Source organism: Megalops cyprinoides, chromosome 7, assembly GCF_013368585.1.
Source record: "Megalops cyprinoides isolate fMegCyp1 chromosome 7, fMegCyp1.pri, whole genome shotgun sequence".
Classification (NCBI taxonomy): Eukaryota; Metazoa; Chordata; class Actinopteri; order Elopiformes; family Megalopidae; genus Megalops; species Megalops cyprinoides.
This window is the reverse complement of record NC_050589.1, coordinates 17,348,944-17,371,479: the sequence shown is the minus strand read 5'-3', so window position 1 is coordinate 17,371,479 and position 22,536 is coordinate 17,348,944. Positions and strand designations below refer to the sequence as shown.

At 42.4% G+C, this 22,536-nt stretch overlaps 1 protein-coding gene across 10 annotated transcripts in view; it reads left to right on the top strand.

The window, feature by feature from the left end:
* ndrg3b (ndrg family member 3b) overlaps positions 1 to 22,536 on the top strand; it is a 60,463-nt gene that overhangs the window by 27,194 nt on the left and 10,733 nt on the right. For 4 of the 10 annotated variants that reach the window (XM_036532583.1, XM_036532587.1, XM_036532584.1 and 1 more), the window contains exons 3-5: positions 2,881 to 2,913; positions 21,217 to 21,322; positions 22,081 to 22,201. In XM_036532583.1, coding sequence (XP_036388476.1) covers positions 2,881 to 2,913; positions 21,217 to 21,322; positions 22,081 to 22,201 — 260 coding nt within the window. Of the gene's footprint in view, positions 1 to 2,880; positions 2,914 to 14,518; positions 14,828 to 14,853; positions 15,773 to 21,216; positions 21,323 to 22,080; positions 22,202 to 22,536 lie in introns of those variants that run through there. The other 6 variants (XM_036532593.1, XM_036532586.1, XM_036532590.1 and 3 more) reach the window with 5 other exon arrangements.

Here is a 22,536-nt window from a genome sequence, read left to right as displayed (position 1 = left end):
AGACCACTTTTTCTATAGACTTTAGACTGCAAATTGGAATAAATTATTTTTCTTACAGTTCTTCCATGCAAGTACAACTATCAGCATGTGATCAAAGGCAGCTTTTGGTGATTTTTTTTTTTTTTAAATTTCCAGCACAGTGGGTTTAAGCAGATTTCAAGTATTTGGGGGAGTATTTTTTTCTTTTTTGTTGTGCAATTCATGTAATTTTAGTTATTTTTTGAGCTGTTTCACTGGCTTGGTTTATCAAATAGCCTTGGACCTTGTGTTACAAATAAGGACTCTAAATGAGGAACCAATACCAATAATAAACTCCTCCATGTAGATTTAATCAGTGTTTTCAGGAGTTTTTAATCAAAAATGGTTTCCAAATATTTAAAACATGAGAGCTCTGATCATTCAATTGCAATTGGTGTAAAACTGATCCGGCACACTGTGCCTCAGTGGGAGACCTTAGATCCCTGTCTATTGGCATTCAGCTCATCGGCGTGAATAATGCATGTCAGGGCTACCTGGCTCTGTGGAAGCAAGGAGCAGAAAGAATATTTGGAGGTAGAAGATGGAGGGAGAAGGAGAGAGGGGGGAAATGAATATCTCAAGGGTACACAGCACTTCCCAGAGATGAAAGTGAGAAAGTGGTTTACAGCAGCCTCTGAAGTGCCTTCCTCTCTCTCCTCTGCCGGTTGAGGGAGAGGGAGTCTTTCCTCTGCAGCATGATCAAAGGTTCAGTCACAGTTTTAAGAGAATTTATATGCCTTGCAGTTTGAGTGGCTTCTTAAAGAAAAGTACGTAAGGCAATTACTGGCAGTTTCTTAAACAACATCATCATTTTTAAGTAAGACATTGTGCAGTTTGGGGACAGCTCCCCATATGGCATTATTTAAGAATACATTCACTGCAGTGTAGCTTCTTGCCAGTGTTGTTATTTATATGCAGAGCATAGCTCTTTTTATACTTTTTGTACTTTCAGGTTCTGGTCCTTTATTGATGAACCCAAATAAAGCGTGCTTGTGAAAGTAGTGCCTCCTAAATCTAATGACGTTTTTATGAGTTTTTTAGCAGAAAGATTGTTGCTTATTCGGGTTGTCATCTAACCCCAGGTGTAATGCATAAAACTACTCAACTCAATTACATTATAAAAACTTGAGGCCCGTCTTAACAATGTTTAGCAGGCAGTGAAGCTCTTTAGCAGAAACTAAATGAGTGGAGAATGTTGTAGCTTGCCTCTCTATTTCTGTATGTAAATAGATTACTTAGATTGAACTCATTGATTTAATAGTAATCATTCTACTAAAGGACGTATTAAACAATTTTAGACCGTTTGCCTGACCAGCCGTATAAACAAACTCCTGGTTTGGGGGCATCACTTAAGAGCAGGTGCTGTACAGATACACATCAGTATAAAACATTGATGCAGTAATTTAATCATCTTTGTCCACCATTAGCCCATCCTGAGGGTGTACAAGCCAGCTGATCTGTGCTGTGTCTGCTGTGTCACTCTGAGGTGATGCTCATGAACAAGCAGAAGTAGATTTGCCCATTCTCCGAAACCTGACACGGGAACATTCTGGCTACCACACATACTCTTGCCTTTTGTCTAAACCGATTCCCTTGTCTGCACACATGCAGTCGTCCATTCAGATAAAAGGATGTGTGAACACAGACGACTTCCGCATAGAATGTGATAGAAGTATCTAGTGATGTAGGTTTGTCGGGGAGCAAGTGAGGACAATGTTGAGAGTATATAAACAACGAGCTACATTGTAATGCAAAATTTATGTAAATGGTAACAGTGTCCCCCCCATGTTCAGATGAAAACCAACAGATTCACATCATACATCAACCATGCATTATTTATCTAACTGCACACAAAGGCACACAAATGCACAGACATTCAGCACATCGACACTCTAACCTGGCTCTGTGAGCAGAATGTTAATGTAAATGAGTTCAATGTAAATTAGATCTATTTCCATCGAGCTCATCATGCTGTTTTTTCACATACACTCTCCAGAGGGGAATCCAGCATATGTAATGGAAACTCTGATATAGTTTTGCAGTACTGCGGCTTTACCTCACATTACATCACTACTAGAGCCTATTATCATCAAGGACAAAAACAGCCGAGAGAAGACAATTAAAATAGAGAGAACACAGGCTCAACACAGCAACTTGGAACAGAACCAGAGAAGAGTCGGATTTTACTGTACTGGTGGCCCTATGGCCACAGTCCCGGGAGTTCATTTTGACTGGAAGAAGTGTGATTAACTCTTGACTCCACCTAGTGGCTGGTTCCTTAAGTGCCCCATGAGGAGGTGCTGGTGGCTACCACAGAACCACAGATAGACTGGAAAGAGGCTTTTGTTCAGGGCCCTGGGTTGCTGAGGAAAGGATTGCTATAGTGATCTTTTCCCATCTTTGTTTGATGGCTTGCTCTCCCTCTGTTTTTGTCTTTCTTTCCCCTCTCTCCCTCCTGCTCTCTACCACCCCCACCCCCCACTGGAGTGAGCACAGCTGAGCAGTGATTGTGCAGTATTTCTGGATCAGTCTTTTTCAACACAAGACACTGTTAAGCCTTTTATATTGAGGTGCTATATGAAAAATACTTTGAATCTGTAAGCCATCCTGGCTGCTTTCTGCCTGCTCCTTCTCTGACAAATGACAGGCTGCTCCTCTGAGTGGATATGCAGTCACTGTGTGAACAGCTCCCCATGTACATACAGAGCTTTCCTTTGAAGTGAATATTTTCTGTCTTTCTATTTCAGTCAAAGTGTTCTTAAAATTTCAGGGAAGGGAAAGTGTCATTTCTTTGAAAGAGCTACTGTTAGCCGGCCTTGGTGGAAACTGATTTAATGTCTCACCCTTTTTTTTCCTTTGCAGAACGCCCGGAATTTCCAGGACTTTGACTGCCAGGTAAGCTTTGCCGCCTCTCTAGAGATTGACGCTTTGTGAATAGCTGGGTAGTGTGGAAAGGAGACGGATTGAGTGGTGGACTGGAGAAAACAGAGAGAGAGAGAGAAGTAAAGAGAATGTGCAGAGACCTCTTTCTCTCCCTGCTCTCAGCAGGGGTAATATCAGCTACTTGTCCAGTGCATCATCAGCTTGCCTCCCGCGTGCTTAGTGCCACACACCTGTGTTAGACGGACCCTGCCGCAGCCGGGGAGGCTCCGTACAGCAGGAGATGAAGGCAGGGTACTGCTGCAGTGCTGCTGTGTGAGCCTTGTGCTGTGGAGATTATTCCTGAGCCACTCTCACGAAGGCAAAGCAAGTGTAAGCAGCTGGGCCTGTGTGTGTGTGTGTTCATTTACACGAAAGTAATGGAAAAACAACAGTGTAAGACGGCACTAATACCCATAAGCCACCAGCCCTGGGTGCCCTCCTTGTTAACGACGCCTTGTGTAATTTAGTGGCCATGTAGGGTAATTCTGACAGCTGCAAGCTCGCTTGCATCTCTCTTACTGGATGTGATTTGAGCTTGTGACCTTCCTGTCTGTTGAATTTTTGTGTAGAATGGATGAATGTTTTGCTTTTGGGATATGGGAAACGTAGGCCTGCCTGACTAAGCTGCGTTTTCCATGAATTGATTCCGGACCAGCTATTCTTGGCAGGTGGCAGGACTGTTTTTTGTTCCTGTTTATTTGGTTTGTTTCTGAAGCCAGTGTAAGGGCTGATTGTTCACGTGATCCAGTGAGCGACCTTCGCAGTAATAGTGATGGAGCGTTGACTCAGAGCTCCCATTTCCTCTTAGAGAGGCATTATAGAGCTCCTGGAGTTTGTCAAATCAAAATGAATTCGAGACTCAATCCAAGTTCCCGGAAAACCCAATTACAGGTGCGCCAGAAGCATGGTCAAATCCTAATTGCATCTGGATTTCCATAATGGCACGTTTTTTATGTATTTATTTTGGTTTTAATCAGTGAAAAACCGTAAGGAACAGACTTATCTTCCTGAGGCAACACTGTATGTGCAGTTGAGCCCACCACCTCTTTAATGAGCATGTTCCTTTGCAGTTTTCAGCAGATAACGGGAGAAAACGCTCCTGTATCTCTGCCAGTCATGCGATTTTCCCAGTCCAGGGCTGCAGCTAAATATAGCAGCGCCACGTACAAGTGCAGACAGGCTCGCCGGAGCGGTTACCTGCGTCACCTCCTATCTCCACGGGGTCCGGGAGACGTCCTGCCCGTCAGCGCTCGGTGGAGGCGGCGGGGGGGGTGCGTGTGCGTTACGGGAGTGCGGCACGTCCCGCACGACGGGGGCAGCACGTTACAGGACGAGCGCCTCAGCGTGACTGAGAGCAGCTGTCCTCCGCTCCACGCAGCCTCTGCTGCAGTTTTGTCGAGGGCCCTGCTGCAGCGCTGTTCTCGTTAACTGAACAAGGTGGGGCTGCCAGAGTGGCGGCAGGGGGTCCCAGAAGGTGCCGCAGATAACTCGCCTGATCAAACACCTGCACAGGGACAGACAGCCGTGGATGAGGCTGAGGTGCTTATGAGTTTCTGTATGTGTGATCTAGCCTCCGATGCTGCGCAGGCTCACTGCTCTTGGTGGTAGTGCATCAGCCAGCATGCAGCGTTGGGCTCAATGAATAGGGTGAGTCATGCAGTCGATTTAAAGATCAATGAATCTGGACAGTGTCTGTGAATCATCCATGTTCTGGATTTGTGCAAAAATACTCAAAATCTCAAGTACTAATTTGGAAGAAGACGCATTACGCCATTTTCAACAGTCAGAAATGATGAGGGAGAGAAGTGCTGGCAGCAGCCACTCACAAGCCATTGACAACAGTGGGTAGCTTGAGTGGGAGCTAGAATGCTGTCCATTACAGAGCTCCAGATCTGCTGCCACAAGCACCTTTTCCATGTTCAGTTTGCCTTTTATAGGTTTTGAAATACATAGATTGGAATTCTTTGTAAAAGCTTTCAAAGACCACTAGACCACAACACACACAATATAATCAATAATATAATCATTGCAAATAGGCAGTACCATAATTAATAGGCAGGGCTAGGTAAAGTGCTGTTGGCAGAATGAAAGGAAGCTATTTCTGAACTGAGCTGTGGAGGTCTTGATTCCTTCAGAGTAATAGAAATCATTGCAGGGTTTCTAAGGTGATTTAAAAAAAATTGTGAATATTAACCAGAGGAGGTAATTCCTTCGTACTTAATGAAATACAGGATATGTTGTTTATTAGTCATACTGTATATGTTCATAAGGTCAGTATTATATTGCAAAACCCATTGTCGTCAACTTTTTCCAAGTTAATTATATTAGAGAAAGTAAGTAGATGTGATGAATACATGGATGCACGTCTGTGCACTGCTGTAAAATGAACAGTCAGAAGTTGGATTCCTTTACCATTAAACTAGTAGCTGTATAAAAAACATTTAGCTTCAGCTGTCAGCCTGCAGAGTGTTACGTTAATGCCTGTCATGTGCCACTCTTAAATCAATCAACACCAGCCCCTTCAGTAATGCTTTGAAAAAGGAACTTGTGTGAAGTAATCCGGAATTGCCAAAGATGAATGACAGTTGACTAAGTAGCTAGTTAACAAGTCACTTATGTTTCATGGTCATATGTGGTGCTCCAACTTTACCGGTTTCTTCATTCAAGCCAGAGTGTGTGGAAAGGGAACTGATTAACAAGTGTGTTGTAACCATGAAAAAACATTAAAGTTATTGTTATTTCACAGCTGTTAAGGGTGACTGGGGTTTTATTCGAGTAATGCTTTGTTGACATAAGTTTGGGGCATGTGGCAAATGAGGGCATAGTTTCAGTGTTGCTCTTTTCAGCTGCAGGTAGTACAATCATTCTTATTTTATTATATACATGTATTCTGGGTTAGTGAGTTTAACCTGTATTCAATGATTTACATTTGTTTTCGTAAATGTGATTGGTAGATTACAGATATTGTATGACAGTTTTGTTAATTGGTACCCTAGCATGCTATCTTTCCATCAATACTGTGTTTACACAGTTACTTGCCACAAAATTAATTTGTAATAATGAACAATACTTGTTTTTTTCTGTCTGGAAAAAGGATCAGCCTCTGCATGTGAAAATTAACAGGGCAAAATGAAGACATCCTTTGAATGATTACTGTTTAATTATTTTACAGTGAGATATATTAGATATGATACACTCATGCAATTAATTTTCAGTAGAATATAATCCATTGATACTCATTTTGAATTTGATACCTCATTACAGTTTGTTATTGAATTTGACTTGAACTCTAATAAATACCAAATAACTTGGTATTAATAAGCAATTGATATTGCATTACAATTTTATTTGCCTGTGACCTGGCAAGCTACTTCATATTAATGTGTTGTGGTACTGTGCTATATATCTGCCAGCAATATTGTAGAAATATTTTCCCTTGAAAGGATTTAAAGCCGGTATTACAAATGCAGTTATTAACTTAATAAAAAAAAAATTGATGCATTGGATATAAGTTTGAATTTATTGGCATAGTTAATACTTTGGCAAAAAAAAAGACTCTGCATCTGATATACATGCCAGTGGGAGTGGGTATTATATTCAGTTTTATGGTAGTTTAATGTTTGGACCAACCCAGCCACCTTTTAGCTGTGTGGTAGAATTGACCATTTTATGCAGGGACATTTTATCATACCAGACAAATTCCACGCATTTGACTGTTAAGTGTTGACCATTACTTAAGATGAGGTGACAGTGGGAACAATGCAGTTACAAAACTGATGTATGGAAGGCTATTTTTTTGTCATGATGCCAGGAGCTCAATTGGCCAGACATCCATTGGCAGTGACTGTTAAAGCTCTGATTGGTTGTCTTGAGGATGTTCATATCGTTATTTTTAGCAATAGCTAAAATGGGAGAATTGATTTCTCTTTTATCCATGAGTTCAAATGAGCTCAGTAAGTGGTTCTAATGAAACCCCTTGATAATACAGGAGAAAATGGGCGTGCTTGTTTGGAGCTGTGAGAAATGTTATGAACAGTTCTGCTCTCTTTGCAGCCATTGAAACTCTTATTTTCTGTACAAAACTGAGTCCTCTTGATAAAGTTGCATCTGAAAATAAGTCTTTCCAAAATGCGTCAGCAAAGCTTTTCCAGCATTCAGAAACAAAAGAGCACATCAGACTTGCTTTTTTCCGTTAGTACTGACATGTAATACAAAACAAATATTATCTGAAGTGAATTGACCTTTTCAAAGCACAAAATTTTCATTAAATACATTTAGCCACTAGATTCCCCAGCTTCTTGAGATGAGGTCTCCAAGGTTCCAAATATGTAAAAATGCATGTAGGACAAAAGCTGTGTTTTAATCTATGGAATGTATTGAGCCCTCCTTAGTTATCCACCATAAATTCTGCTAAAACACCATGTAGTTCCCATTCTGATTACAACACTGCACTTATTTCTGTGCTTCTCAGGGCTACTAAAGCTCCCTGGGAATGTGCCAGTTACCAGCCAGCTCTTGAATATTCTTCTCACTGCTATGTTCTGAAGTGATATCTGGGTTAATAAATAGCTTTTTGTGATGTTAGGAAGCCTGCTTTGTGTTTCTGTTTGGTATTATTTGGTATATTACTGCAGAACATTCTGGTTCAGTCTGTAAATGATTTTATTCCAGGAGAGGGCATTGTTGGCACACTTATGAGCCTTGCAGAGCAGGTTGTGTAACCAGATAAATAATATGGTAGCACCAAAGATACGTTGTAACCACCTGCTTTGTTTTGTTTGTTTTATATCTTACATTTCATTAGTCAAGAATATGTAATGATCTGTACTCCAGTATGACAAGCCATGTGTTAAGCTTATTCTAAGTTAGAAATCCTAAAAAAAACTGTATTATAGTTCCCTTTTATGTCGTTTGTAGACCCTCAGTTTTAAGTTGATGCTGCATTTGCATTTGCTTGCATCTGTTGAGGATCCTAGTTGCTGGTGATGATGCCTGATGTAGATGCCTGTGTTGTCCCAAATTTGCATTCAGAAATGCAGGGTGCCCTACATTTACTCTACAGTTACTGTAAAACATAAAGCAGAGTCTGAAATCTGTTTGTTTGACTGGAGTAAATGAGGGAGCTGCATGGGTGTCACTGCACCAGCTGTGACTGTAGTCAGGTGACCATGGCTGCCTTTGTTTTCTCGGGCAGAGCTGTGGTCATCGGGCAGCAGTGTGGCATAGAGGGAATGCACAAGGTGGGGTAACTCATAGGTTGGAGCTTGGATTCCCAGTTGGGGTGCTTCTGTAACTGCCTGAGTAAATATTCATCTGCATAAATCGATATTGTAAAAATGTAAGCAATGCAGGTCGCTCTCTCAATAAGAGCATCTCCTAAGGCAGTGTAATGTGATGATGCTCTCTGTGTCAAGAAAGGATTAGTCAGGAAGTGAGCCTAGATTGGAGTAAGTATGTCCCTGATCCCCTGAGCAATCTCGCTTCATTCCTTCACGTTTAATCCTTGTTCTCAGGGGCCTGTGGTGCACTGACTGCTGGCCCTGGATCTGTCCCATGCGGTCCCTCTACCCTTCCCTCAACCTGCCTCTCCATTAAAGGCTGCTTGCCACAGCCATAGAGCTAAGGGCAGGAGTCCTCTTAAATGGCCACCACAAGTTCTGATCGATGTAATCTGAGGAGTTGTTTATTGATGTAGCCGGGCGTGGAGGGGTGTGCATTTTTATCTCCTCGGCTGTGGGGAGATGATGGTCAAGTGCTCAGGGGAAAAGAACATGAATTGAATTATTTCATAAGTGTTCATGTCAGCAGCATGACGATCGGATGGCATTGACAGGGCAGATCAGTTCTGTAGAAAGAAGATGTGCCTGACTGCTTTTTCTTCCCTGGATCTGACCAGAGTGCCCAAGTCCTGCTGAACCAAGAGCATAATTTCTGGTATGCCCTAGATCTGCCTATTTTGTATGAGTCTGTTAATGTTACTGTTAATGATAGATGGACAAGCCTGTGTTGAACTCATGGTCTTGCTTGCCATATTCATGCTTGTAGTTAAAATAATTAATAATTGCTCTTTTATCCTGCTATCCTTGCATATAATTTTTTGAACATTTAAAATCTGTTTTTAACAACTCCAACATTGGGCTACAGAGGATAAATACACCACCTTTGGTTTGACTTGCCTGGGCATCCAGCCAACCTTCTGTTACACAGTATGTAGTGCCGGCCTACATGCTTTAGACTAGGGTCAGTTCCCAGTGGAAACGCCTCCAACTCGTCTCAGGTATTGCTGACCTCAATGGAAACAGGCCCTACATATCACCTATTTTTGTGCTGGCTTTTTTCTGTCTGCCTCTTTGTTATGTCCCTGGAAACACAGAAGTAGTGTGATCATTAATCATCCACAGCACAGTAACCACAGACTCCGCAGACTGTAAATGGAACATATCCTTGGGCAAATGAACATGGCACATTCCATACATGGGCAAAGCTCTGTGTGAGTGGGGACGCATTATCAACACTTCAGTTCATTGGTGTCTGTGTGTGTCTGTGTGCTTGCGTGCATGCTTGTGTTTGTGCGGTGCCTGTGAGTGCGTTTCTCTGAGCAGCATTTGGTACTCCCTGTATCCTTACGTATCACAAGTATTTTGAAAAAAAAGGTAGAAGACGAGCTTTGCACGTAGTGGCTTTATAAGAATCTGTTGCCAAAAATAGCACCTCATATCAAAATGTGCGCTGAGCTATAATTTCGGCAGGAGGTTGCAGGATACACCTGTGCTCTGCCGGGCCGCAGCAGCATGCAGCACATCTTTAAAGCCATGCGCCCCTGCTGGGGGCTGAGATGGAGAGGGTCCCTTTGTCTGCAGCCTGAGCATCACTTCACTTTGGGAGCCCTCCTCACACAATGAGACCAAGGGGACTCCTCGCTTTAATGTCACCCAGGACCAGGTGTATCCTGTCGGGGGGGGGGGTTAACCTGGCGGCTCAGTGGCATTTAGGAGCAGAAATGTCAGAGCTACCGTTGCGGTGGTGACCCAGCCTCGCCCTGCCAGCTGGGGTTCTCTCCGGCAGCTCCCAAGGGGTGATCGTCTTACTTTTCAGTGGGGATCGCTCTCCAGTGACCTACATGGGCATAGCTGCCAGAAACACAGTAGTCCTGTTTTCATAGATTGCATATCAGGGAAAGGTTTTCTGGATAATGGATGTATTTCTCATCTTTATTGCTACCTCCAGTTGTTCAGATTGTTGAATTGGGTGTGAGTTATTATCGACAGCTGGTGTATTATCTTTGTTGTTCCGCCCATGTGTTTCAGTTGGGGAAGATTATTTGCGGATTGGGTTTTTTCCCCCCAAACGCAGATTTGCCCATTTGTCATCCATGCTGCCACTTCCCATTGTTTAGATTGAGGAGGATTACTCCAGGATTGAGTTATGGCCTGTGGGTGTATTATCTTCCTTGTCACCTCCCATTGCTCAGAGAGGGTAGGATTATATCATGATTGTGTAAAGAATAACAATTGTATCAACTGTTTGGTCACCCAAGGTTGTGTCAGATGCCCTGTATGAATGCAGTTGACTGCAGGAGCCATGACCCATTTGTATACTTATGGGCTACTTTCTATGACCACAATCAACACTAATCCAGGCCCTCTAATGTTAGCAGAGGTAAAGCTTAATTAGTGCTTATCTTTACTGCCCAGACCCATAATTGTGTATTATTTAATATACAGGCTAAACAGTGTAGCTAGCACTGGCACATTTTTTAAAACATATTTAATCTTGGAAGGAATTTAATTAACAATTTTCACTTTCTGCTAGGGCTTCAAACGTCTTCAGTTTCTCCTGCAGAGAGTGCCAAATTTACGATTGCCATAACGGGTTGTCTATGGGAAATGAAATGGTTCCAGGCAAAAGTCTCAGAACATATCCTGTGTGGTAATACTGAATCCTAATCACACTGCTTTTTTGCAAGGTTAATCCCTTATGAATTAGTCCATGTGTTGATCACCTCTTGGCACGCTACCATTTTTTTGCTTTGTGTAAATGCAAACACATCAGAGTGAGTTCTTCTCTCTCACCAGATTACCTCCTCCACATATCCTTCCGCGCAAGCCAAAAAAGTAGTACTGTTGTGAACACTACAGTACACATGGCTTGTTCATTTTTAATTGCCTAACAGCTGCAGGTGACTGAAATTTGGATTTTTTTTTTTGTATTTCAAATTTTGAAGGACAGCCTCATAAGCAGCAGGTTGTTATAGCAACAGAACTAAATTATGGTACTCTCCTTGAAATGCAATAATGGGCTGCATGTCTTGGGGGAATTCTGGCATCAATCACTGAATGCATTTATGAGAGTGTTCAACAAAGGATTTGTTAATACCATGCCCCAGCGGGCAATCTAGGTGACAACCAAGAGCTTGCTAGTTAATTTGTTTATTTATATTTTGATAAATGACAGAAACACAGATGAGTGCAGGTTATATGCATCAAACACGGTATGTCATTACCAGGAAATTGTACTACATACTGATTTTATGTTTTCCTAAATGTGGTAAGTTTTGAAAGATATTGTTTTTAATTCTTTCAAAATTTTAAGTTTGTGTATGAATTCAATTTTCTATGAAGCATGGATATGTCTATACATTAAGCAAGATAATTGCTTTTGTTAAAGGTTACTGTGTTCACCATAGTAATAATTATATTAGCACTAAACTGCTTGTTTCACACTAACATTAATATTAAGCAATGAATCTTGAAGCAATGAAGCTTTTGCATTCCGTACTTTACTGTTGTGAATTTTAGGGTACTGAACCCCCTCTGTGTGTCATGCCTCTGTTCTGCAGCTTATGTCTGCCAGAGATGAGTACAGAAGGACTCTTATGCTGGAGTGAAAGATCTGCCCTGCAGAAATAAATGTCTCCCGAAATGTTTGTGGGAGTGATGTGACAGCCACATCAGATGGTGTGTGACAGCTTTCAGGGAAAGGAACATGCCAAGACAGGACGTAGCTGCAGCAAACTTATATCATTTTCACCTGACATCATTAACTTATCCAATACATCGTGGGAAATTATTATTAAGGATTGCGGTTATTCACGCCTCCTTTCTGATGCATGTCGGAGGTTGTTTTATGTGGGGGGTGGCAACATTTCCATGGCAGTCTGCTGTGAGAAGTAGGACAAGCATCCTAAATATACAAACCAGGCAGAGCTATATTTTGTGATTCAGTACTGGTGTAGTAATAGGATGGACGTGTCTGTGGGGGCCTCTTGTGGAGACAGCAGGATACTGTCCACCAAGGCATACGTGACGTTACACAAAGGAAAGAAAAACTCAATGAGACTGAATTCAGACTAGTTTAACAATTTGATGAAATGATGGCAGACACTGGGTGTGTGTCAATGTGCCCAGTGGAGGTTGGTTAAAACCAGCTGACTAGCTTTTCATTACAACAGTAAGGTTATTCACTGTATATTCCCAATGGCAGAGGAATGGGAAATACAGTCTGTTGCAAGCCGTGTGGTTTTGAAAGATGCACCGTTTCCTTAGAGAACACTGGCATTACAGCTTGGTACTGTTCATTTTAGAAACTGTTCTGCATGGGGATGGTTCCATGCCAATCCACCTGCTGTTTTAGGCCATGCAATGCTTTTGCAAAAAGTGAAATGCTAACAAGGAAAAATCAGCTCAGTTTGCACTCTGCCAGTACCTCACTGAATTCACAATGACTTTGGCTTTCCACAAAAAATAGCAGCAGTCCCTCACATTTGAGAGGTTGCCAGACAGTGGTTCAGCTGACTGGTTTCATTTAATTTTCACTTCAATTGAATTTTTTTGTTCCCTCTCCTACCCTCTGAAGGGGGAGATTCTGTATTTTTTTAGTTTAGGAGAAAACAACTAAAACAGGGATGTATTATGAAACTAGAATTCAAGAAAAAAAAACTTATCATACCTGCTGTGGTAGAGGTGAAAAAAGGTGAAGTGGTGGGTGCTTGGTGAGGTCAAAGAGCTACATAATGTTCACCAAGCTGCCATTGTTCTGTATTTTTGCATGGTATATGGTTTTGTCTATAAAGAAATTAGGGTCAAGAACAGATTGATTTACTGTACAAAATTATTTGTCATGAAAATATGTTATTTATTGGGATATCAGATTGAAACCTTGAAAATATCTAACCTAAGAAAAAACTAATCTGAGAAATATTGAATATTGATTATGAATCCCAGTCAAAACACTATAGTAATCAAGTATTATCAAGTAATGTCACCAGTCTCACTACAATGGATTGTTTAATTGCTCTCAAAGCATGAAAAACTACACAAGTAACATTACTTGATGTACTACCTACAAACTCATCTCTGTGAGTTGCTGCCCTACTTACTTAGTTATTCAACCCTCTTGCTCCATCCTAAACCTTCCTAAAGAAAGTAAAATATATATGTGAACCTCCAAGACACACCAAGGAGAGATTTCCAAATAAACTCTACGTTTTATACTTTCAAGAAAGAACAATCATAGATTTTTATCCAGATGTAATGAACCAGATCAAACTTGTCTGAAGTAAGGCGAAAAAGTCTTAAAGGGACATTGCTGTATACAAGCCAGAGTGGCACACTGGGGACCACATCACCCCTGTGGTGAATGGAAGAAACAAAGACTTTCACAGCTCTGAATCTGATTGTTCCACATGAGGGAACGGAATTAAATTTACATTGAGGCTTCTGGGGCCTTGTGTTTGGCAGGGGGAAAAGAAAGAGGCACATGCTTACAGGGTCTTAAAGACACATGGCGTGTAGAGACTCCTGAAAATTCTGCAGCACACTGGTCTGGTATGATCTGTCCCATTAGAATAGTTGAACAAGGGTGTATCTTTAATCAGTTTTGTTTTTCAGAAGATTGCAGAAGATTTCTTAAGATTAAAGTGTTGATGATTAGTGGTTTAAATTAAGTGAATATTTTTAATCTATTTTTTATTGTTTTTTTTTTTTTTGGTTCGTTTTTGGGCTTGAATACTAGCTTATGTTTTACATGTTTGTTTCATTAACTGTAGGTATATCTGTAATTTGCATGAATTCTTTAAGTGTTTTTGTTTTCTGTGGTACAATTCACAATAGCAGCTAAAATTCTTTTGATTGAGTATGAGAGGTCACTGATTGCATCATGTGATTGCTCTATATAATCAAGTCTGAACATTAAGTCATTAAGTAGACCCTGTCCCTTTGAACTTTAGAGTATCAAGTGGCCTTAATTCTGCCCCATAAGGTGAAGTGCATGGTGAGGTCATTACTGTGAGATCATTAACGAGCGTCTGTCAGTCTAGGCTCATTAACGCAGCTATTATAAAGGGTACGCATGGCAGCCAACCCAGAGGCATATTATTGTTCCTGATTTAAAACAAAGTGCAGCAAACATGTTTTGGGTGTGATGGGAGCAGATTATATATATTGAGTGACCACTAGCCTCCCAGTCCTCCTCCCGCCTTCAGCCTGTCCAATCGCCACCTCCTCCTCCCCACCCCCCCGGCCCACCTGACCTTCTTAAATCCAATTAGGGGCGGTCACACATAGCCCTGGATGCCTTGTGCTTACCCAGCAAGAATAGCAGTCGCTCCAGCTCTCCGCACCTCCTCCACCTCTCTTTCTCTGTCTTTCACACACCCAGCTCTCTCTCTCACTCTCCTCCCCTTCCTCTGGTGGGACCAGCTGCTGCCTACAAAACACATTCATTCGCTCTCTTTGGCTCGTCGCGTAGCTCGCTCTTCTGGCCGCCTCCCCCTCCCATACACCCCACCCCTCCTCAAAAAAGAAAACAAGCAACACTCCTTACTCGTCGTGAAAAAATGACAGCCGTGCTAGACCTTAACCAGATCGCCTGTGCCGTATCCGAAGCGGTGAGTGCACTTTGCGGCTTTATTTTAATATTCTAGTCATCCTGGCATGCCTGTTGTCTCCCACGGTAGCCTAACCAAGCATACGTTTCTCCGTGCATGGGCGACAGGGGAGTGTTGTTGAAGCTGTGTGCGTGAGTGACCGCGCGGCCACATGCGTGCGCATGCCGTTAGCCGTCCTCCTTGCGCGGACGTGAGCAGTCACTCAGCTGGCCAGCGATTCGCTCAGGTGTGATGGTGATTATGTTGCTGCTCCTGTCCTCTCCCCTCTCCCCGCTGCTCTGATGCCTGTTGAGTGAGGCAGATTGAGGTGGGAGGGCTCGCTCATTAGAGTCTGCCGGCTGACATGCTGTCAAGAGTTTGTTATTCTATATGCTCCCGAATATCAGAGGCTTAGTGCACGATTCAAGGGGAGGGAAGAGCCGATGGGCTGTAAAAGACTTGTTAAACCTCCGCTCACCCGCATTGTGTGTACGCACGCAGTGACCGTCTGCACAGAAATATGGCAAGAGCAGAGGCATGCTGAGCAGTGGCATGCCGTTTGGGCTTTAACACACCCTGGCGCTTTGCATGGGTTGGGAATGCAAGGATTCTGCAGAATGGCACCTTTTCTTTTTTTTTTTGAGCTGAAACCATCCTGAATGCTGCCACCTTAGTTCTAGCAGAACAATGGGCATGTCTCATGCATAATAATTTTCCCATCTGGTTTTTTTTTTATTCCACACCCACAATTTCCCCTGAGGACCTTGCTATATGTGGAGATTTGTGCCACAAGACTGGCGGAACTGTTTTCAAGTAACCAGATCTGACTCCCAGCTTCATGCCAGTTTGCAGTGGCTCGCAGCTATGGCATTGTTTCCCCCCCTGGTAGCCACACCTGCCCTGCCCAGAGAGGGGAGAGAGCATCTCGTCGAATGAGGGGGGATAAGAAAGCAGTCGGTGTGCCAGGTACTAAATTCCCCTCTCCCTGCTCTTCTCATCTACCCGTCAAATGTTCTTTCCCTCCCTGGAATCTCATCACAGGCTGTGGAGTCCTGGTGTTTGTCTCTACCATGCTTTCCACTACGTTTTATCAAATGTTGCCAGTAAACCACCCCCCCACCGCCACCCCACCCCCCCAAGACATCCTTGAACTTGGAATTGAACCTTTCCTAGCATCCTCCCACCCGAGTTCACGGAACTGAATGCGTAGTGTGCCAGCTAGTTGTTTTGCTTGATAATGTATCAGGGGCTTGTCCACTGTGTCTACTTTTCAAAGGCAGGCATCTTATGAACATTGACATGTTACGCAGGGCTGCAACCAATGAAGGTATTAAATGTGCGTGTGCATGTATTGATTTGCATATGACATTTATATTATATAAATATATGTAACTCAAAATAATGGTAAGAGTGGTAATAAGTTGGTGATGATAATAAGGACCAAACAAACTATGTGTATTAATATGCACTAGAGGAGTCCTTTTTCTTTTTCCCCCAAATAGTTTTACTGAAAAGTCCCTGGTTCTCTTTTATTTGTATATTTAGCTGATGTCACTGTACACCTCACAAATTAGTTCTCTCAGGTCAGTGAGACATGGGGGAGAGAAGCATATTAGCTCAGTCACCACTGTGGAAAAGTACAATTTGATCTGTTGAGCCTAGATGTGACGTTAAAGCTACGGATATAAAATGCAGAGCATTGCTGTGTAAAATTTACTAGATTATGTGTAACAAGGTGAAAGAAGCATGTCATGTGTCATTCATGGCTGTTTTATTCAGTGTACCCTTATCTGGGGTGACTAATAGCCTCTGTTTGGCATCATATACACCCATACAGCTGAATATCTGCTGATCTGCTTAAGCAGTTCTGGTCTAACACTTTCTTGGAGTTTAGTACTACAGTGTCACATCCTTGGATTCAAACCTGCAATCTTGTGGGAACAAGTCCAGTCTAAAGGACTGAATCTGCTGCACTGCACTCCTTTTAGACCATTTATTCTGAGCAGGATTTTTGCAAATTGGGAGTGTTGGACAGTGATGCAACATATCAAGTTCAGATATGAGAGACACAGACATAGACACAGAGAGAGAGGAAAATGGGCTGCTCTCACAACTAGTGAAGCAAATGAAGTTCCATCCCCAGTACCCATGGAGGAACTGTTCCCTACAAACTATATCATACCTGTTGTAATGACCAGGCATCCAAAGATATGTATGCAAAGATTTTGATTTGTTGATCTGCTAGTTACTCAAAATGGTGGAAACTCCAAAATGGCCGAACTAGCTAAAAAAAAAAAAAAAATGCAATGAGCAGAGGAATATGTGTAAAATAGATTTATGATCGCTTTTTGTACAAACCAAACCCAAAAACAGGAAGCCTGACGCCAGTCTAGCCCTCATATACATGTATGTTTCAGTTGACCATTCCGGCCTGGCATGAACATTAAAAGGAATTACTTTTTGGGAGTCAGTGAATTATATTAATTTCCTTAATCCAGAGTGAGGGTTGTACTTTAAGTCTGTCCTTTATGCATCTTTAAATGACAGCTATTTACAAATGTCTCCTCTGATTCCAAATTATGCTGTATATAATAAGTAGATTATTAGTTTGATTTTTGAAAACAAAAATGACAAGCTACAACACAGTTTGAGTAAGATCCATCATGTTTTATTTATGAACAAGAAAGTCAGTATGGTTAGCTCGTTTTCAAGATAACTGTATTCACTTAGATTAGCCAACTATGACTTCATATGCTCTCTACAAAATCTCAGTAAGCAAACCATAGAAATCATCAGTTAGCAGTGAACTTCACTCATACTCATTTGCCTAAAGAACAAGCTAAAGCTACCACTTAAACCAAGTTATAAATCTAGAAATAGGAATAAAGATAACATGGCTTTCTTGCATTCCCCATTGTCAGTCTACCATGAGTCTGCCATCCAAGTTGTATTTTGTCTGTCATTTACACATCCAAAAAGTGGCTCCTTCCTGTGGCCATTAATATTTTTGAAATCAGTATTCATCATCACTGTTTTTGTTATCAGTAACCAGTGGTGGCTTGGCCTCCTGTCTCCGCTCACCTGTGTTGTCAGAATAAAATTTGAACAATTTGTTCAGAAGCAAAACGGAAGAAGACAAACCCAAAATAACACCTCCAGAAACAATATGGGGTGTGACATCTTTGGTGCTTAATTATATTTGACAGCATGGCACCATCTAAATCACCTAGCTTGGTGTCAGACATTGTTAGACATTGTCTAAGTTACCTGTAGTCAGAAAAGACTCAAATAATGAGGCATTGGAGATTGTGTGGATCGTGAATATTGACACAGCATGATGCATTGTGAGGCATGAGATGCAGCCCAGAAAGCTAAGTTTCTAGCTGCATAGTCTACAAATCACGGGGAAATCGCCCTCCTTGATGCAGAGCCTTAGTGTCTCAATGTCACATCTCTTTAAATCTTTTCTGTTTCTTTCGGACGTGACGTCCATGCTTAGGCCAGAGTAGAATGATGAAATGTCGCAAAAGCCACCTGGCAGATCTCAGCTGCATTTTCCAATATAGATGCTGTGGCCTTTTACGTCAAGACGCTGTCATGTCTCACTCTCCATACCCCAAGCAGTGAAACTATGACCTAGTGACAGGAATATGAACCAAGAAAAGGGAACATTGCCCGCCTTGAATATTACTGTTTGATGCAGTTATCAGGGGAAGTACGATGATGTGCCTGAGTAGCTCTGTAGCTGCTCCTGTGAGAAGATGACTGGACAGAGCTTGTTTTCTCGAGTCCTCATTGCATCATTTCCTGTCTGTCTGTTTCATCTCTTTGAAAGACTCTTCTGACATGAGATGAGGCTGTTTATATGCATGTTTGTTGATTCTTTTTTTTTTTTTTGATGTTTGTAGTTTTGAATATCTGCTCTAATTTCCAGAGAAGCGTCTGCTGTAGCTGTTTACTTCATATCTTTGTTTGGCTTCGCTGTCTTTTATTGCCTGAAGCTCCTTTGTGGTCTGTGGTAGTGCAGAGGTACTGGTTTCATCAAAATTGTCTGAGCAGCTGGGGTGGCAAAGCGATAAAGGGTAGTTCCTGAAGTCTGTTAGCAACTCGAAAACGCGGTGATGTAAGAATGAAGTATTTTTGACATTTTCTCAAAACCCAAGTGGTTGCTCCCTGAACGGGGTCACAAGGTCTTCCCAAGGTGGGGAGCCCCAGCTGTGGGGGACTCATTGTTGCATCCCTCCTCAAACTGCCACTGCTCATTTCTGTTCTAAATTTACTCCTCAGTGCATAGCTGCCTAAATGCTAATCCAGCAGGTGTCAGGTGCCATAGGTCTTGTTGCCGTGTGGTAAAACCCATTGTGAATGAGTTTTGTTCGCGGCACTTATGTTTCCAGGCTGAGAAAGCAGGCTGCGTGTTTAAACGAGCAACATTGAGGACTTTTTGGCCGAATTAGTATTTCTGTTCTCATATTAAAATGGTTTTTAGGTGATTTAGCCAATGTTTCCTTCACGTTCAGTACTTTGCCTATTTGAGGTATGACACATTCAGGATGAAGTATATCAATATGCCAGTTCTATAAAAGGTGGGGCTCTGAAGGACTGCATGGTGATTCAGTGACTCTTACCTGCATTCTGTGAGAGCCCAGGTTTTACACTGTGTACTTGTTTGGCTGTCTGTCTCTGTGGAGTGTTCTTTGAGGAACAGCTATCTGTGGACCTCAGTTTAGAAAAACTATTTCCATTTTAATTCGGTACAATTTTCACAGTTTAAAGAGGGGGGTAGGGTGGTCCAATTAAATTGAAATGCGATCATCATGAAGTGCAGCCTCTCTGGTCTGGTGTTAATTGAACATGATGTGAGTGTTTTACAGATTCAGCCTCCAGGGAGAGAATGTGATGTTGGAAGCATTTTTAGATGGCCGTGATTCTGTAAAAGGATTTCTCTCCGCAGTCCTCTCTACTACTCTCTGTCCCAAATCATCTGTCTGAAATCAGAAATAGAAAACCCTTGAAGGTTCAGACAGCAGGTTTTTTTTTTTTCTTTTCATTTGGACACAGACAGCCCTGGGCGTCAGAGCAACAGTCGTTGTTGCCATTCTTGTTGGTTTATTGATTTGTACGTTCTTGTGGTCGAGGAGAACTGGGCCGTTGGTTGTGGCCGGGCCCTGCTGCACTGTCCAAGGCGTAACCGGTGCACCCCCCAACCAGAGCTATGACGCACCTGGGCTGCTTTCCTGTGGTTTCCGTGGTTCAGAGCAGCAACAGAGAAGGGAAGCTAGCCAGCAATGAATTACACTCTGCGTGCACTTCACAAGTGACCAGGCTTGAGATAGATGTCATCACCGTTGTCCAGGAGACACGATGGGTGTAGAAATAGCTCGCTTATTTGTACGTTCATCTGCAAATCATCCTGACCAGTGTTGTGCACAGTAGAGCTCTGTTTGTGTACGCTGCAAAGCCAGGCACTACCATTTAAGCAGTAAAATACATTAATGCCAAATTAGACGTCAAAGGATGTAGTGGATGGACGTTTCCATCCACTGATAATAAGATTAAGGCCAGATATCAGCAAATGTTATCTGGTGAAAGGTATCTGTGAAAGAGGATATGGAGCTCAGCCTCACTGTGGGTAACAGCTCTGAAGAAGGAAAACATGAAGGTCCTCAGCTCTGACATCAATAAAGTGGGACATCGATAAAGTGCCTGTGTGCCGTTTTTGCCATTTCGTGCACATGAGATTTGCTTACATGAGTGAATTTCGCATCACAACTACAATCACAGTGGTTGTTGCAAACGGTGAGGGAGGAGTTTTATATGTCGAAATTCAGAGCTGCTTCCATTAATGTGATTGTGATGATGGGGGAATTTTTACATTAGCACCAAGTGAAGTGAGGGATTCTGTTAGACTCACCCCTTTTATTCAGTCTCAACCTCTATTTGTCAAATGTTATTACTGGGCCCCTCTGATGCAGGCAGATGTACAAAGTCAAATGCAATATACTTAAAGTGCCAACAGCACTTTAAAAGGAAGCATTTGTGTTTTGAAATTAACAGCGGGCACTCAGATGGTCATGATGGAATATACAGTAGTTGATTCTTTTTTCAACATGCTGATCCAGCAGGTGTGTAGACACATTATGTGTGTAAGTGATATAATGCATTTGCATTGTACCATTTAAAAGCTTGCTTTCTGTCCTGGCCCCTGGACATATTTCATTGTTGCATTCAAAGCCGGTAATAAATACTGTTTAAAGAAGTAATTGTAAAAAGAAACCAGTAGTTCAACAAAACTACAAAGTATTTGAGGAATCAAAGAACAAGGCTCCAGATTACAAAGTTGCTAATATACCTGCCTCTGTGCATGTACACCCCCACCCTTATGCTACTTTGTCTCTTGTTGGCTGCAGGAGCATGACATCGAGACTCCTCACGGTGTCCTCCATGTGACCATGAGGGGGACTCCCAAGGGCAACAGACCCGTCATCCTGACCTACCATGACATCGGCCTCAACCGTAAGTACAGCGTCCCTCACAACATGGGGTCTGGAACACAGAGTGCTGGGCTGGGAACTCTGACTTAAGAACTCACGAAGAGAATGAGAAACAGAGGCTTTGCAATGGCTTTCATTATAACCCCTTCACCACAGATGCCTTTGTAATCTCCTTTACTTTACTCCTGTATTTCCTTTGCTGCCACTGCACCCTGTCTCTGGTGGTCAGTCGTGGTTTTGGCCCTTGCAGTCAGTAATTGCATACTTCTCTTGTGAGAGCACGTCTGAATGACCAGCCTGACCAAAGATGGCTTAAACTCTTCTCCACAACTGACGCCATGGTGCAGGTCATTGAGCCAAGACTGTTCTGATTAGGTTCTGTTGGCTAAGCTTTCAGAGAGGAATAAGGTCAAAAGACCATGGACACAAATGCATTAAAACATAATATGAAAATTTCTATGAGTAAGTATGTACAGACTGTGAGTTGAGAGTTTCTGTGACAGAGCTGACTTAATTACATTTATTTTGATGCCTAGAAACTGAGGAAAGAAATGATCCATCCAGAAACAGCATTAGAATTCATCACTTCATTTGCTCTCAATACCTCCCATTCCATTCCATTACCTTTCCATCATTTTGGCCCTGGTGTAATCTTCAACATTTGTATGTATAGATACACTATAAGGCTTTACTCTGCATGCAGATTTGACCATAAAACAGAGATGAGTATGTGACGGTTCTCCTTTTAACCCTGGGTTGTGTCCCTTTCTTGTACTGCAGACAAATCCTGCTTCAACACCCTCTTTAACTTCGAGGACATGCAGGAGATCACACAGCATTTCGCCGTGGTCCACGTGGACGCACCCGGGCAACAGGAGGGAGCACCCCCATTCCCTGCTGGGTAAGACACCATGGCTCTCACTTTCTCCTCCTCATCAAAATCAGGAGCATCAGGCTAATTGAACCTACAGGCCAAATTCAGCCATTAGGAATGTGACCAGACAGCTGTGCTCACGGGTCATTGGGTTAAGCGGTGCATCTTATGTTTTGTATTTGTCAGGGGTTTTTACAGAGCTCATGTCATGCATACATTTCCCCATCTCCTATGAGGTACATTTAAGTATTAGCTTTGTAGGTACACAATCCTAAATACTTTCACCCACTATTCACAGAAAGGTTTTGTGTGAAAGGAGACAGCCACCACCTGCATTTCGGTTGAATAAAACACTGGCCCCT